General features: G+C 46.6%; 1 protein-coding gene across 2 annotated transcripts in view; it reads right to left on the bottom strand.

Moving 5' to 3' along the window:
• The window catches only part of TOGARAM1 (TOG array regulator of axonemal microtubules 1), a 38376-nt gene extending 21495 nt beyond the window's left edge, over window positions 1–16881 (bottom strand). For both annotated transcript variants that reach the window (XM_086748512.1, XM_086748513.1), the window contains exons 1-5: window positions 15393–16881; window positions 5461–5617; window positions 3968–4102; window positions 2262–2558; window positions 994–1259 (exon numbers count right to left, since the gene is read on the bottom strand). In XM_086748512.1, coding sequence (XP_086604638.1) covers window positions 994–1259; window positions 2262–2558; window positions 3968–4102; window positions 5461–5617; window positions 15393–16877 — 2340 coding nt within the window. In that variant the 5' untranslated portion in view covers window positions 16878–16881. The remainder of the gene's footprint in view (window positions 1–993; window positions 1260–2261; window positions 2559–3967; window positions 4103–5460; window positions 5618–15392) is intronic.
• Between the last annotated feature and the right edge of the window lie 213 nt (window positions 16882–17094).

Raw genomic sequence — 17094 nt, 5'->3', positions numbered from 1 at the left:
GCAGAGCTCCTGCGCAAATAAGTAGGAAAATCTGTAATGACTAGAGCTTCATGCTACTGAGTATTCTCACCTCTTTATGCTGAATATATTGACGTTAAAAATTGCATGATGCTAGAATAAGTCTGTTTGGCAAGTCTCATGGGTCACAGAAGGCACAGATTTTTGAAGGTATTAAATATTTCAAATATTTTCAGTCACAGTTTGAGCGGCACACTCAAAACGCTGGCCACTTCATACACAAAACAGACACAAATTACTACAAGTGGATTTCCATGTACACGAGGGATGCTGACCTGCCAAGCCTAATGCCAAGTGTGTCTGTGTCACATCAAACAGCGGCAGGTGACACCACACTCCTCCAGCTTCGCATCAGTTCTTCCCATTTTACTCCACAAAAAACGGCTGAAGTCTGAGAGAGCTGGGACACGCTGCATGGGTATCAGGGACAGCCTGCTCCAGCAAAGCCGGAGGCTGCGGAGACTCCCAGGCTGAGCCAAATGAACCCTTCATCAAGGAAGTTATTTGTTATTTCAGGCCCTTTGTTAAAACTAAAGAGAGGATTATTACTTAAATCTGACAGGAAATTGAAAATGAAGCCAAGATAATGAGAACAGACGTTGTCTAAAGACCTAGAGTTCTGCCTTGGTACTACAACAACTGAAAACATCATGCCTTGAGCTCTGACCGAAACAAGGGGAATTAAGATGTCTGGAACAAACACGGGAAGTGTGCTTCAACATCAGTTTTTGTTGCTTTACTTAACTTCTATCAGACACTCAGCGGTTTCTCATAGGCTGTACTGATGACAGTGCCACAAAATTTAAGTCAGAAACATTTTTTTCTGGCTCTTGTTTAGAAAAAAAAAAGCTTCCAATATATCCCTGTTCAAAGCGCACTTCAGGACATGGTTTAGTGGACATGGTGGTGTTAGGCTGATGGCTGGACTTGATCATCTTAGAGGTCTTTTCCAACCTATTGCATATTTAAACCAACCTCTTCTTGGTCCACTTCCTCGCCATCAACATTTGGCTCTGAAAGATCAGCTGCAAGCTTGCTATCCTCTTCATTCAGCCACGTGTCCTCACACTCTTCTCTTCTCCACTTTGCCACATTTAGTTCAATCTTATCAGGCAGCGGGCTGGCGAGGCGGGGAATCGGGGGCACGGGCCTGGTCCCGTTCAGGCCCCTGCGGGAGGCTGGGTGTCTCACCAGGGTGGGTTTCAGCTGCAGAGGAGAATGTTTCTCCTGCAAATTCTCCCCTGAAGACGACACAAGCAGATATCAGTCCTTTGGAGGGGTGGCAGGAACACAGTGCTCTCCAGAATAAACCTCACGTCTCATTTCTACGTCACACCAGAAAACTCCTTTTACAATGAGGTGAGTGTGAAAAAACTTAGTTGTGCACACAATTTTATTTCCTCCTATAAATACATTTCAAGGACATTTTGTTTGGCTGAGTATGAGCAAATTTGAATAAACCCAGTAAGAACACAAACACGGCTGTGGTGAGATGGATGAAAGGCCTGTCAATGTTCAGACATAGGGGCCTGGCACATTTGTAAAACTGATGTTGCAGAGGGAATATTGAAAGTTTTTCAAATTATGAATAGTATAAAAATAAAGTTTGACAGGGAATCACTATCTGCTCTTGTTTATGTAAGAAACTTACTTTCATCTGCCTCCTTCTTACACAGATCAATTTTAAACGTGCCAAACCCCTGTTCCTGAACACTTACACATTTTTTTATTATGAAGAGCTATTCTGAGTGTGGGAAATGCGATACCTAAGTTTCCAAAGGCAAATAAAGAGGCAAAAAGTTGAAATGCAATGAGTAATACTTTCTTGCACATGTATTAATTAGAGTACTAAAAGTAACATTTCTGCATTGGCTTTCTCTGAAAGTGCTAGATTTTGGGGTTTGTTTTTATTTTAGTTTGAAGGCAAACTTTTCACTGGTACATTACTGATAAGAAAAGCAGAGCTGGTGCATATTATGTTTTATCTCACATATTCAAAAGACAAAAGGGACAAAACATTACAGTGTTCAAAAGTACCAAAATACAAAGCCTTCACTTTCTAAAAGAAGCCTCTGGTGACGTGACTAGACTAGCGCAGCTACAAAACCCTCATGTTTCTGATTACAACTGGAGCATTGCGTAATTCCCCATTTACCTGCCAGTCTAGGATTTCTGATCACTGCTTGAAGTCACTCAAAATGCAAACCTGAAATGCATTTTCATGATATTTACAAGATTCCTACCAGTATTGTCTCCTGACTTCTGCCTGAGAAGCTGCTTCTGTGAACTCGGCTTAGGTAGTCCTTCAAAGCTTTTAAGAGGCCAGGAGTTTGAGAAGTTCATGGTACGATCTTGTGACTTCTTTGGGGAGTCAGCTGGAGAGGAGCCGTGCTTCGGGCTGTTCCTGGGCGACGACAGAGGGTAGGACGGCAGAATGAAGGCGCCCTGGCTTGCATTAGGACCTTGGAAGGACATCGTATGCTCTGCTTGATTGCAAAAACTTCTCTGGGTCTTGCTGGAAAAATTTAAGCTGGCACAAACTGAGCAAAGAAAAAGAGAATAGTATTTCTGGTAATTAGCCTCTTTGACGGCTCTTATAATAACAATTTACAGTGAAATAATACACCATCTAGACAGTCAAAAACTGAAGGTCAGCATTTCACCCGCAAACAGACAAATCAGCTAACTTCATTTTGCAAACTGCATTATCTCTCAAAGTATCAATTTCCTTTTTCTGCACATGATCAAATAAGTTAAAGCCTAAGCTATAAGAACTATATTTAAAAAAAATGAATGATGCAGGTAGATTGAACATGATTCTCTTGCTTGCTGCTCCATATTCCAAGCCTGCGTAGCATAAAATTTGCAAACATCATTCTCAAAACTCAGTGATACAAGAGTACAAATAAAGCACAAACATTATAAATTCTGCTTCCTTTAAAAACAAACAAACAAAAAAAATCCAATAATTATTTTTTCCCAGAAACCAGCAGGTCAAAAACGGAAAAATAAGCCTAGATTTGGAACTAGACTGTTTTAATTGTTTCCCACAAAAAGCAGATGCATGTTCCCTTCGTGCAGTGAAGCTTTTAATCACACAAATGAAAAAGAGGACAAGTTTGAACAAAGTCCCTGACAGCCTCTGGAAGGATCATCGTACACTGGGCTACCTCAGCAATCTTGTTGAGAGAACAGCCCCAGAAGCAATTCCCCTGGCAGAACTGGGAGAACGGGAAAGCACAGCCCGACCGCGAGAACAAGTGATGGTGCGAGTCGGGCTTGGGGAACCTATTAATCATGTGTTACTCCAAAGAAAACCATTCAATTGTGCCTCTAGTTATGGCATAAAAAAAGTCCCTTTACAAATCAGATTGCTCCAAGGTATCTGCCTTCTGCTCCTGCTGCTTTCCAAGGCTGCAGCATCCCGGCGCTCCCCAGGTATCCCGGGGCAGCAAAACTGAGACAACCACGCCCGGTGCGGGTTGTACTACTGGAGAGAGGCTGGCACAAAAACTGTTTGCAGAGAAATAAATCAGCAAGTGTGGGCAAAGTACCTGACAGCCTGCTGAAAACCAAGGCTAAAAGAAGAGAACATTGACTTTGTAGTTAGAGAGGCAAAAAACAAAGAGGAAATTTCTCCTTTCTTCACATAGGCATGAGAAAAACACAGTACCCACAGCGCGTAAGTGGCTAGAAGTAAATGAAGTTCCTATCTATCTTCCGAGCAGGCTGTCAGCTCTGTCCCTTGTCCAATACAACACCAAAGGTGTGGGCTGCAAAGTAACAACCACAAATGAAAAGCACTACGCAGGCGGCAGGCACAAATACGTCTGAATAGAGCCTGAACAGCACTTCAGTAACAGTTCTTATTTCTTACAGCAGCATAGAAATAAAGAGGCATTTCCAAAGTAACATGCACCGACTCACGATACAGTTAGAATCCATATACCTTTGTCTTGCTGACGGTTATTTAATCCTAAAAACTGTAAATCAGAGTCCACGCTACCACTCTTCCCACGTGTCTGCGTGTGTCCAAGTGTTCCACATTTCCCTGAAATTTGTGGCTGATGAGAGCCCATAGCACCTTTCAGACGAAAAACACAAATAATTAGATAAATACTTAACATATGGTATTCAACCAAAAATATACAATAAGATTTAACAGTGAATTAAGACTCTTTGTCTAATTTTCTGTGTAAAACAGAACTACTTTCAAAGTATTTAATTCAAGAGTTTCTAAGCGAGCTCAAAATACTGTTCATAGGCACAAACTGGAAAAAGGCTGGCCGCTCTTCCCGGGCACTCTGCCAACTGAGAACTGTAGGGGGGCAAAAGAAAAACCCAGCACAATCCGCTCTTTGAACATATGACAATAACGGGAAGGGAACACCTTAAAACCCCAAACCACAGTGAGTTTCTTTAGAGCGATGTCACTCAGCATAACAGCGAGTAACCGTGGCGTGCCACGCACACCAGTGCTCCTCAGAAAAAGCCGAGGATACAAGCTACTGCCAAGCGAGGAGAACAAATCAGGCCCGGTCTTGCCCAGCCTGTGCACATGCCTTTTGGCTATTAAAGGACAAATCACTGAGTCTGCATGGCCAGTGTCAATTGAGTGGAGCACTACAGCCACATTCTTCTACAGACCTGGTTTTCAAAAACATGACATTTTTCATTTTTTTTAAAACGATCTTTAGAGCTTACACTTCCGACAGCTCTGTACTCCGTCTGCTTATACAAAGCAAAAAGAGAAAAGGTGCCAGTCTCAAATAGATAGGCTCTGATCTGCTCTTACGAACAGCCTGTCCTACGTAAACACGACCTTCCTGGCACGTTGCTTGGTTTAAGGTTCGGGATTTCACACCCTGCCACCACTACCAGCTCACTCTTGACAGCATACTTTTTACAGCAATAACTGCTATTCTAGCCAACAACAGATTCCTGCTCAAAAGTCAGTAAAATTCTGTCTCTCCTTCTATTTTAGTGTTTTATCTGCAGTTCATACTGAATTTTACAGCGTGAAAGAATGCTGGCTGAATTACTATTCTGTTGCTGACCCACACGGTACTTCTTTTTCCTAATTTTGCAAAAGCAGCAGCAAGCTCTGCATTTCAGGGATACCCTGAGTCCTTGTGTTCAACACTTCTGTTCACGTAAGCACACTATCTCTTTTGGGTCTTGCTGTCTGAAAAAAAAAAAAAAGCTGATCTATAAACTCTTTTGGACCAGTCTAAACTAACAAAAATCTGTGTGTGTACAGCAGGACTGGAAAAGAGTGGTCTAGGATTTGAGTTTACTTCTTCATAGTAAACAAAGATAAATAACAAAACAAGTAATCAACAAATGATAAATCACTCTCACGAAGCTACAAATTTATGCTCAGGTTCTTTTACATCTATGTTGCAAACGGCAGATCGAACACTTTTCTGTGTTAATACTTACCAGCACAAACAGAAGAATGCTCAGAGTTAAAATCTATACTATTCTGAAACAAATTCCTTGAAGCTCTTTTTCTACTAAAAAATAACTCCTCACTGACTGGCACTCCTTGAGAGGGCCTTAACTTTGCAGAATGAAGAAAATCACTGGATGCAGAGAGCTGTAGGAAAAAGGAAAACAGAAAAACATGCATGTGTGTGAAATGACTGCAGAACTCCCTTCTGTGCCAGCAGCAGAATTACCCACGGAACTTCACCCAGACCCCACCACAGCCCAGACCTGTCTCTTTACAATAAAGCCACCCAAACCACTGGCACTACATAAAGAAGACAAGATTAATGGAAAACAAAGGGTTTTCTTCCCTGTCACTGAGAAGATGAAAAGCAAGCGTGTACACGAGCCACCTCCTTCGCCCACAGAAGCAGTGGGACTCATCACACACATTTCAGCTGGCTCCAGTTCTCGCTCCCGCGCAGGCTGACACCATTCACACCGAAGGCAACAAGAGACAACAAAACAAACCCATAGTGTTGCGCTAGTCATCAATTTCAAAAATTAAACATTAACATTTTGAATTACGTACATTCAGCTATGCAAGTGTTTAAACAGACAACAGCCACGTGAGGTGTGAAAAAAGCATGTGTCAGATTTCGTCTAAAAGCTGCATCTCGCGACATCAGCACCTTGTAATGGGAATAGTTAAAGGAAAAAACTGAATAATACAAATACTCGGCAAAGAGAAGATTATGCTTTAAATAAAGGTTTGTTGCTTTCTGATTTAATTAGTAAAATCAGTAATTTAAATCATTTCCAGGCAATATTAACTCTGCTCTCCCCTTTCACAGACAAGGCTCCACACAGAGGTCAAAAGGGAAGTCTGAGCAGAAACGGAAATATTTGTTCAATATTGGAAAGAACAACATCGTGTTAAACCTAAAAATCTCCTTGACTCAGTATACTGACTGTGTGAACGGAGAACTTGTAGTCTCACACACACAGAGTACATTCATTGATAGAAATACACACTTTTCATTTCACTGAAGATCTCAGTTCACTGAAAAGATGGGTTCTCAAACCAGGAACTCCACAAAAAACTCCTGTGATATGAAACTGCTGTTCTCCACTCGTCCGTAATTCAATTATCTCCTCAGTTCACAGCCCGGCCCACACACCGCCCGTTGTGTTTGACAGGACGAAACCGGGCAGCGGCAAACGGGGCACACACAGGGTACAGCCGTGCTGCGCCCGGGCCGGCCAGCTCTGAGTCTGCCGAACGGCCCGTGCACAGGATAAACCTCGTCACTCAACAGATCGCGGTGTCTAGAAAATTAAACGTCTGGGTCAAGTAAACAGCAGCTAAATGCTTTAATATCTTGGCGGGGTTTAATTTAATATTTCGTATTGTAATGGAGGTTCACAAAAGCACCACAAAATAACGCACGGCCAGAATGCAAAACCTGAAGCGGCACCGCGGCGAGATGAGCAGCATGGCTACGAGCACACTCTAATGGCTTTCAGATCATGGTAATATTTGCTTTGTCACATAAGACCTTAAAAATGGAATTTTTTATGGTTATGGAATATAGACAAAAAGCTTTCAGCGTTTCCACAAAACCTTCAGGTCCCTTCCAAGTAAAGAAGATTCACACCACATTAGTAAGATATACATACGAGCCAGGAGAAATTAAATCTTCATACCCTGCCACCGAGGCTCCTCTTGAAAAAATAAACTTCACAGTCCAAACTTTGAAATTATGTACTTGTAATTCTGCTCCCTCTAAAACTGCGCCCCCTTAAAAATGAAAAAACCCCTCACACATGGTACCTGTAAGCAGTAAATAAATAAGCGAGGCGGCTATCTGCCCGTATTTCCGTTCAGTGCTTTGAAAACCCAGCCGGTTCCCCAAGGGACAGCTGTTCATCCCGGCACTGAGGGCCAAGGTGCACAGCGACCTGGACGCAGGCTCCTGAACGCAACAGCTTCCCTGTTCCTGGGAGGGGCTTTGTGGCTAACAAAAATGGCAACAAAAATTGTCTTTACTTACAAAAGTGCACATGCCAATTTACTGTTACGCACTGCATTTCACGGGCTCCAGGCGCAGCAGATATGATTCAAAGTTGTCCGCGTAACAGGTCAAAGTCTCGAGTCTGAAGCATTTTAGGCAAACCCAGTGAAATGCTCAAAAGCTTCAAACCTTACATAAAATCTTCCTCTCTGAAAGCCAGGGCTAACGCAGGACCAGAGTTTTTAATTGGCCCTCAGGGATTAGACTCTACTTAAAATATTTGCGGGACAACTGCTTAAAGCACACGACAGGAAAACTTAAGGAGCCTTGACATAAAATGGATCAGTCTGGATCCCGTTTTTAATGAAAGACGGCAGAAAGAGTCCAGCAGGTGTGAAAGGACGTCGTAAGACCAGAGCAGGACATGGGAAGCTTTGCAAAGAACAAGAATCAAGTTCCGATTGCTGGAAATACCGTAAGAATGAACCACAGCAATGGTACCGACAGCATTCGGTGCTGTGCTGGCTTTTCATCACCCAGGCACCCTGAGGGATGCCCCTTTTACTGTACAAATGAGAAAAAAGAACAGCAGCCAAGTGGGTGAAGCGGTTCACTCCAAGTTGTTACAAGTCCAGATAAAAGAGGAGATGAGAGCTCGGCATTCCTGCTTCTGCCATCAGTTGGCTAGAAAACATCATTTTCACTCTATGTATCTTTCAGAGCGTAAATAAACGTTACTTCTACAAACTACTTACACCCCATTTTTCCATACAAACAAAACTTTGTACAACTTTGCTCAGTTGTTCCAATCCTAGCTACTATCTCCTTTCTTGTATGCAAATTTTAATTTCAGCGATTATAAATTTGCTAAACACAGGCATGCTGGGTGGTGGCAAATAAACGCAAACCTAAAGCTGCCAGATTTTTCACTGAAGTAGATGACAGATCCTGGCAAAGTGATTTCTCAAAAGGTTTCAAGTTCACTTAACCTCCACTAGTCCCACCAATATCAGAAAAGATTTGAATCCATCCACCAAACGAAATATTAACTCGGTTACCGAAGCACAGCCCTTGTGAGTGACCCACCGCTGACAGACGCTCCCTTCTTACATTCCCTGCCCAGCTGAGCAGCGGCACCGGATGAGACAAAAGCTCCTCCGAATCAGATGCCCAGAGCCATCAACAACGTCCTCCCAGGGAAGAGATCAACAATACCACAGAAATCTAACGGTATCTCCCCAAAGTACTCCCCCAGCCTCCAGAAGACCCACGGCTCACGTCCCAGAGCCTGACACCTCAAGGACAGCGTTATCACACAGACAGGTCAGCCTCCCTGTCCCCTTAATCCTCGCTATCGCCGCAGGAAACAATCAGCGCTTGTTCCATAAAATTAACTTCACAGATCATTTGAACACTCACTAAGGTCTTTGTGAAGTCCAGCTATCAAGCTCCCTGGTTATCAGATCTGGATGTGAACGGAGAAGAATTCCACACGTACTGCCCGACAGTGCAGATATGTGAAACGGCACACGCTCACGCATACTTTGCGACACGGCTTCAAACTTCCGCAAAATGTTCCAGGGCTCCTGCTTCCCCCCCACAGAGGGCACTGCTTCCAACCGCCGGTGCAGGGACCCACAGCGCGTGTGTTTCCCTGCAGAAAAGGGGGACGGGAGCTCTTACCCTGCAACAGTTACTGGGCATGTTATGTTTTACATACAGCACACTGGACTTTCAAGGTAAACACGGGAGGGCTTAGCCACCCAAAGATCAGCGAGGAACTGCTAGCACGCTGTTAGCTGATTCTGTGGCAGTCAGTTTGTTCTTCAGGTTTCAGCAGGGCCGTGGAGCTAATAAGGTCTACAGAAGAAGCAGCTTTTAGTTTTTTTAGAAAGTGCTTTTGTACCCCAAACTGCAGAGTGCCTTTGTTCCAACAGCCTGCTTAAACTGGAGGTACGAAGATGAGAGTAAAAAGGGAACGGGGGATTGCTAGCGCAGTGTTCTTAAACTCCTTTGTGTGGCCTCTCACGAATGGCTCAAGCTGAGAAACCACTGAAGAATGCAACACGTTTGGTCACAGCAGGCTAATTTCAATTACTTAATGTCAGCACCCAAAAGATCGGTAGATCATGTCAAATCCTAAAGAAAACAACATAAATGTTTATTTCGGAATAGGATCTGGTCTGGTTCAGGTTGGAATTGTTTACACTTTCCAAGGGTAAACCCAAGGAATGGGAGCAGACATAGTACCTCAGTGTCTCCACAAAGAGAACCCTCACTTCAGCGACTTCAGACAAGTTTATCCACGGGATCTACAGATTACAAGTCGAACGTCACGAGCCTGGCTCTGCCAGCTTGGGATTAGAAGTGAACGGGACTTTCCTGAAGTAGAAAGGAAAACATTCGCAGGGTTTTACGCTTTATTACCAGCCTGTGTTACCAAGTATTTCCCATCTCTAGCAAACAGTGTTCCTCTGAATCTGTTACAAGGCTGCTGTAAGTATTCGCTTCAGAATGTAAAACTGCAGGCAGTCAAAAAAAAAAACCAACACTAAACCAACAGTTACCATTTTATTAATTTAGCTAGAAACCAGAGAAGCTTCAGCCTAGCAATGCAAGCTGAGCAGTAACAGCAACTACCGCTGTCCCATGTGAGGAGGAGGTCAGGCTGCTCAGACCCGGCTTTGGAAGAGGGCACAGTCAAAGCCAGAGGCTGTCCTGTAGCTTTGACATACGTGTGCAGCTGCCAAGAACGAGAAGTGTAGAAGGACGGATAATTAATGCTTTACTTGTTAAACTCAGGTTTAGCTTTCAGGAAGAAAGAACAGTGGAAAGCTGAGGTGCTATGAACAGCTGTTAAGCCGTTAAGTCTTCAATTTCAGTATATAAAGCACTAAAGTGTGAAATCCTGCACTACAACCAAAAGATACTAGTTGTCAGAAGTAAGACCCACAGATTAAATAAAGACTGATATCAATGTTTTATTTAATGACCTTTTTAAGAGGCCTGTGCGCTGTATACCCCACGAGTGCCACATTTGGTAAGCACACCTCAAGGCAGAGCACTGCTGAGCTGTGCCACTCGTGCTGGCTCCCCTACCAGCAAAGGTCTGCGCGAGTGACTCCGAGTCAGCCGCAGCACGAGGGTGCGGCAGCTCCTAGGTGGCCAAGCAGGCCTGCTGCGCTCACCGCTTCTCTCTGGGCCTTTCGTGGCACTCCGGCTCTGACAGAGACAGCTGGAGGCACCAGTTTCCTGAGAAGGCCGTGCAGCATTTACCTATCAGTTGCTCCTGACAGGACGAGGGAGAAGACTCCTTTCCGAGCGCAGAACAAGAGCATCATCCCCTGGAAGTTGAGGTGGTGGCAGTTCAAGTATCTCTGACGCTAGTGCTTCCCGCTGAGTGGCCTGTGAGGTTGAAGACAGCTACGGCCTCATGCAAACCTCACAAACTAAGAGCAACTGCGCTTGCATCACTCGTGTCAAGCTAACCATCATCCGGTGGCGATACCTCCGCCGCTCGAGGCGGCAGCCACGCGCGTGACCGCAGTCACACCCGGCCTTTGCGCCGAACCGAAACGCACCGCGCGGGACGGACACCTCGGTTATGTTTGTCAGCGATGCGGTCAGATCGCCCCTCTGAATCCCGCGGCACAGCTGACAACCGCACGCTCACAAACGGGTGTGAAATAAAACCAGTTTCAAAGGGCGTCAGGGATTACGGAGAAATGTTTCATCAGCAGCCCGGCTTAACATTGCTCACAGACGTTGCTTTTAGACAGACCCTTGAAGGCAACGTGCTTTATCTACATTAGGTTTTTAGTACACATTAACTTATACGTGTTTTACTTCACATCTTATCTGATCAGGAAAGTCCAGACATGGCCTTGGACAGTCACTGTGTAACACGACCCTAAAAATACTAGTAGAAAAACAACTTTAAACATTAAGCTTTAAACATTAAACATCCTTTCAGCCACAGAATGACTCCCAAAGTTAATTTTTAAGCAAAATAATTTTAAAGGAATGTCTGAATTAATAATTGATTTTTTACATTTACATGAACAAATCGACTACCGGAATTTTATGCATGATATACCTTATTGAAAACAGTTAAGAGCAGACACAGGACTAAATTTCTTTCTCCCCCCTGCCCCCCTACTTTGACTGCTAAGTGTCCCAAGGAAAATAGCTCTATTTATACAGCTTACGGCAATCTCTTTCCATTAACAAGGAATGTCTTCAAGTACACGCTGTCCAAGTTTATTCATCCCAGTGGGCCTCAAGTGAAACCACAGTTCACCTCCTCGTATCGAGGGTACAAACACGCCACGGGATAAAAGCAGTTCCGTGGCACAATGTAACAAAACTGGCATCATGAAGAAGCCAGCAAACACCGTACCAAAAATCACAAAGCCAGATAAAGATGTCCCCTGCCCTGGAGAGCTTTACGGTTTATTCAGACAGATGTAACAGTAGGATAAGACAAACGATCAGGATGTGAAGACGGGGTAACGAAGCTGTCAACCTACAGCACTCTGATAAATATTTCGCTACTCAAACCACCGTGTTGTTTAAACTTCATTACAGTAACTGTGGGTCTAGCCAACAGTACTCAAAAAAAAAGTCTTGAAAACAATTCATCTCGTCCTAAACTAGGTCCTGGGTGACAAAGGCAGCTCTCTAGTCTCTACTGACAGCACAGAGTAGCTCTCCACTGCCGACGGGGCTGCCTGAGCAACCACCGTGCAGGGAACTAACATGGATCCCCACTCTTTTTCTCCCTTACGCACAAAGATGAGCAGCATTTGCATTGCCAGCTAACAAAAAGCCTTCCTGACACCACTTCTTCAAGGAAGGCTGTTCCTTTCCCTCACAGAGGGCAAAGATGTGGTAGCTACGTTAAATCATGCTTGCGCCTTTCACAGCAGCACTGTTACAGCAAGACCTTCTCTTTGCAGAGCTTGGCAGGTATGCAGCTGTTAATACACATCAATTTTTAAACCACAGCTCCCAAAAGCCAGCTGAAGGGTAATTGTAAAACCTCATGTCTGCCACTAGTACGCTCTTCTTAACTGCCCACTGGCAAAGAAACAGCTTGCATTTTCACACGGACTGAACCAAACTTTTCAAACCCACTGAAAGCAATCAAATGTTATTCTTGTCAGTACTTACCAGCACGTAAGCAAAAAGCTATGTGGAGAGGAGTTACACTTCAATGCAAAATGAATTCTGGTTAACTGGAGGTTTCTGGTTATTCAGACGTCTTTCAAGCAAGAGTGCAAAAGGAGCATTAACATGTTTCCTTTGGGAGAGCGCAACTGATGAAGTCTTCAAATCCTGACACCTCAAAGTTATCGATCTGCTTTCTACCAACTTAAACATGCAAGAGAACAACACAAAATGGGGGTGAGAGGCAAACAGAGCAAGTCAGAAAGCAGAGGGAAGAGACAGGAACAAACAGCATCTCTAGGAGGCACGGGATGTCTTAGGAAAACAGTCATCAGACGTAAAAAACTAGTTCTTGTTAAAAAGGAACAAACACAGTACATGACAAACAGGACTTTCTCCCTGTAGAAGCACTTTCATTTCCACCTACTGTATGCTACGCGGCAGCAGCGAAAGCAAAGCAAGACTGGTTAACTTCACAGCTCGAGCCCCCACAGAGCGGCGAGGGAAAAGAGATTCGGGAAAGCCAACTGCAGTGATAGTCACGAGCAGCTCCTGCGCAGGGCGACGCTTTTACAGAATAAAGGCTGAAACTGACTCTGTTCTAACTCTGCAAAAACAGACGGCACAAATATTAAGTCCGTAACTAGGAACAAAGTGAAACTTTTGTCATAATACACAAGGATGGAAGAATAAAGATGATCACAAAAGGAAAATGTTAATTTAAACCTGAAGTATTTGCGTGATGTTATGCAATTGGAAAAGTCTTCCAAGGAGAAAAGAAGAAAACTTGTTATCTCACAAAGATTCAGCCACACAGACAAATGCTGGGGTGACGAAGAGCCAAGGCAAGTGGTTGTCAGACACAGGAAGTCACTCTGAAGGACTTGCCATTTTTCCCTGGTGGGTTTTACACACGGCAAGTAACTGCCGCTCTTACAGGAGAGCTTCCTGCAGGCTGCCTACAACCGGCCCACCTCCGAGAGCAATACCATAAACAAAGGCAAAACCCCACACAGGCATACTTGGCTACTGTCCCAGGTCAGGTTTAAGTTCACGCGATTTCTAAACGCACTTTACATACGCAACAACATAGAAACCATAAATTAATTGCTTTCTCTCCCTCTCTCCAGGGTTGGAAACTTTGCACGCTCCTCACAATTTACAGGATTAAATACAACCACATGTATGAAAATGTATTTTTTTTTTAAATAGCCATTTTCACAGCCCCTAACTGTGATCTCGAGAGGGGCTGTCTCAGGCAGAGAATTTTCCACCATCCCAAGCGACAGTCAGGTTTTAGCGCGTGAATTGGCTTTCTTTTTGTTCACAGTGTACAGAAAAACACAAACCCAGCCAGCACCAAACAACAGGAGTACAGAACACAGCCCAGTTTGCCTAGAGAACGCTGGCAATTAACTATTATTTCTACAAGTTGTGTTACTTAATACTGAAAAGCTGCTTCCGAAAGAGAAACCTTCTTGCTCTAGAGGTGTTTCTACATAACTTGTTGTCCAGACCATATTTAATTTGTAGGTAAGCCAAGGGAACTTAATTGCCTGATTCATCAACTCAGAAAGACACAGATCTCTTTAGGAGTCTGCATAAAGGCAATACACGCACCAACGAGGGACAGGAGCCTGTGTGCACACAATACATACGTGAACTTCAAGGTTTTTACACTGCAATGTTAACTCACCTTTCTTTTTATTAGAGACTTTATTAAAAGCTAGCCTTCGCAAAGTAGCACTGCTCATGAGCTCATCCAACAGGGGAAGAAGTTGCTAAGCAATTAAGAATTAGGTTCTGAACACACAGACCTGACAGGGAAAAAGTCTCTTCTATACAGCTTTTGAGTCTCTAAAAAGACCTACTAGCTTAAACTCACTCTCTGGAGATCAAGTTAGGATAAATTAAATATGTCCAGTTAAAAAAAACAAACAAACAAACAAGCAAAAAGACAAACACCCACAACAGAAAACCCACCACAGGAATACACCCCCCTCCCATGCCTTAAAACGCACGGCTGGGACCCAGATGTCACAAACCAGAACCACGGCCAAAGTAAAGGGGACCTGAACAATTTTCCAAAGGTTCCTTCCCTTTGCAGCCGCTGAAACAGCGATAAAATCAAAACTCGGGTCAACCACAATTGCTATCTCAGCCTGACCTACATTTTTCTTAGTCGAATCGGCTGAGGAACAAGCGGCACACAGCATTTGGCAGCCCCACGTTCTATTACAGGTCAGCACGCTGCCCAGAAGCGGGGCTGAGCTGCACCCCAGAGCTCTGCCTTCAAAGCCTGAGTTGCAGCAATTTGTCAGTTTTCCTCCAAACAGCTTTTGTACTCAGGAAACTTCCTGCAGCCCATCAGACACTGTCAAATGCAAGTATGCAAACAAAAGCTCTGAAATAGCTTCCCCACTCTTGTACTTATTCCCCGGGCTTTCCCGAGCCGTTGTCAGACAGGTCACTAGGCTTAGAGGCAAGAAGTGCCTCATGGAGCCCAGCTAACTTCAAAAAAAATTTTTTTTTTTGTAAGTGGTAGGTTGTCTGGTTCCTACTAGTGTTAAATCTGACAAGGAGTTCTCAGATTTGCCTTCCCACATCCATGTCTGCATAGAGATGCTTGCACATCAAACACCAGCAACTATCAGCCATACGTCGCAAACGCCTGTCATTCCATAAACCTTTGACAACTTTCACAGCTCCCTTGGGAACATGCCTTAGCATACACAAGCCCAGCAAGCTACAAGTACGTACCTGCTCCACAGCCTTTGTGAGAGGCATCTTGACTCCCGAGCCACCTTCCCCGTCTCCAGCGTGCTCGTTTTCCCAAGGCAGTTTGTTTTTCCCTTTACCCGCACTCAAGACTCTTCTTGAAGTTACTCCTGGATCAGCACAGGCACCGTGCAAGCTGGAGCTCTGGAGAGCATCACCCCTTGCATGATACCCACAGTAACTGTGTGCGCTCTGAGTCCTGTTGCCCATCAACAACCAGTCTGTATCTGCTCCGTGAGGCAAACAGGACCCTCTGTTAGGGCCAGATGACGGCAACAGCATAGCGTACTCTACAAACCCGTGGTCCACCAACTTTGGCAAGGTCTTCCTGGCCAGCCTGGCCTGCACCGCATGCATCACCCCGTCCCCATTGTCCTCAAGCTCCACAGAATCCACCGCCTTGAAGAGAAGGGCGGTTTTGCCGGGGCCCATGGAAGACGCCAGCACAGCAAAGGCTTCCATGGCAGCATGCCGGACCCTGCGCTTGCTGTCCACCAGTGCCGGCGCCAGCCCAAAGGCCAGCTTGGCCAAGTCCAGCTCCTCACTGGGGTAAGTGAGGAGAGCCACGATGCAGATGTTGACCACCTCCTCACGGACTCTGGAGTTCTTGTGCTGCAGGCACTCCTGCTGCAGCAGCAGGTCCAGCACCTGCTGAGGACCCGCTGCCTTCATCAGCTGCAGGAACAGCCGGTTGTACTCCTGCCGGATGGCCAGCTTGTTGTCCCCCAGGACTTTAGCAGCAGCGGAGACCAGAGGTGCCAGGAAGGCCTGGACCTGGCTGCCCAGGCGCAGGGCCAGCAGATGTATCACCTCCAAAGCCCCGAGTACCACCTTGAAGTTGGAGTCAGCGAGGAGAGTGCAGAGGAAGCCGATGAGCCCCAGGAGGCCGGGAGCAGGCGTGGAGGTCACCGCAGCCTGGCTGGCACCTCCAACCACGCTCTTCAGCTCCTCCACGGCTTGCGTCCGGTTCTTGTAATCCTCCAGGTCCAGCAGCCGAGCGTGCAGCTCCGGCGGCAGCAGCCCGAACTTCAGGCCGGTGCTGTCGGGCTGGGCGGGAGGCGGCAGCGCCGTGCCGCCGCCGGGCTGCTGCTGCTCCTCCTCCCGCCGCCCGGAGAGCCCGGGGCCGCCCAGCTGCCAGGCCAGGCTGCGGGAGAGCTCACCCGGGCCTCCGCGGGCGGCGGGCGGCGGCGTGCGGGCGCGCAGGGAGGAGGAGGAGGAGGCGGCGGCGGCAGGAGGGCGGGGGAGGCGGCCCGGCCCGCGACGCCGGCCGCGCAGGGCCTCTCCGGGGAGGAGCGCCGGCCGCGGCCCCCACGGCGGCTCCGCGGCGGGGCAGCCCGCCGCCCGCCCGCCGCGCTCGGGGCTGAAGCGGGGCGGGAGCCGCCCCCCGCCGCCCCGCAGCCCGCGCTCGGGGCCCGCCGGCTCCTCCATGGCGCGGGCGGGCGGCGGCGGCGCCAGGGCCGCGGCCATGGGCGGCGCGGAGCGGAGCCACCCCCGCCCCGGCAACGCCGCGCGGCACAACACCGCCGTCGCTAGGGGCCGGCCCGCTCCGCACCGCGCCTGCGCGGCGCCACCCACGGCGCGGCGGCCGGGGGGGGAGCGGCACAGACCTCGCCGCTCCCGCCCAACTCGCCGGGGCTGCAGGGCGCGAGTGCGCTGCTGGAGAAGCCGCGAGGAGCGAGCGGGA

The sequence above is a fragment of the Chlamydotis macqueenii genome, chromosome 5 (assembly GCF_036417535.1).
Source record: "Chlamydotis macqueenii isolate bChlMac1 chromosome 5, bChlMac1.mat, whole genome shotgun sequence".
NCBI classification, from domain to species: Eukaryota; Metazoa; Chordata; class Aves; order Otidiformes; family Otididae; genus Chlamydotis; species Chlamydotis macqueenii.
This window is presented reverse-complemented; position numbering and strand designations above follow the sequence as displayed.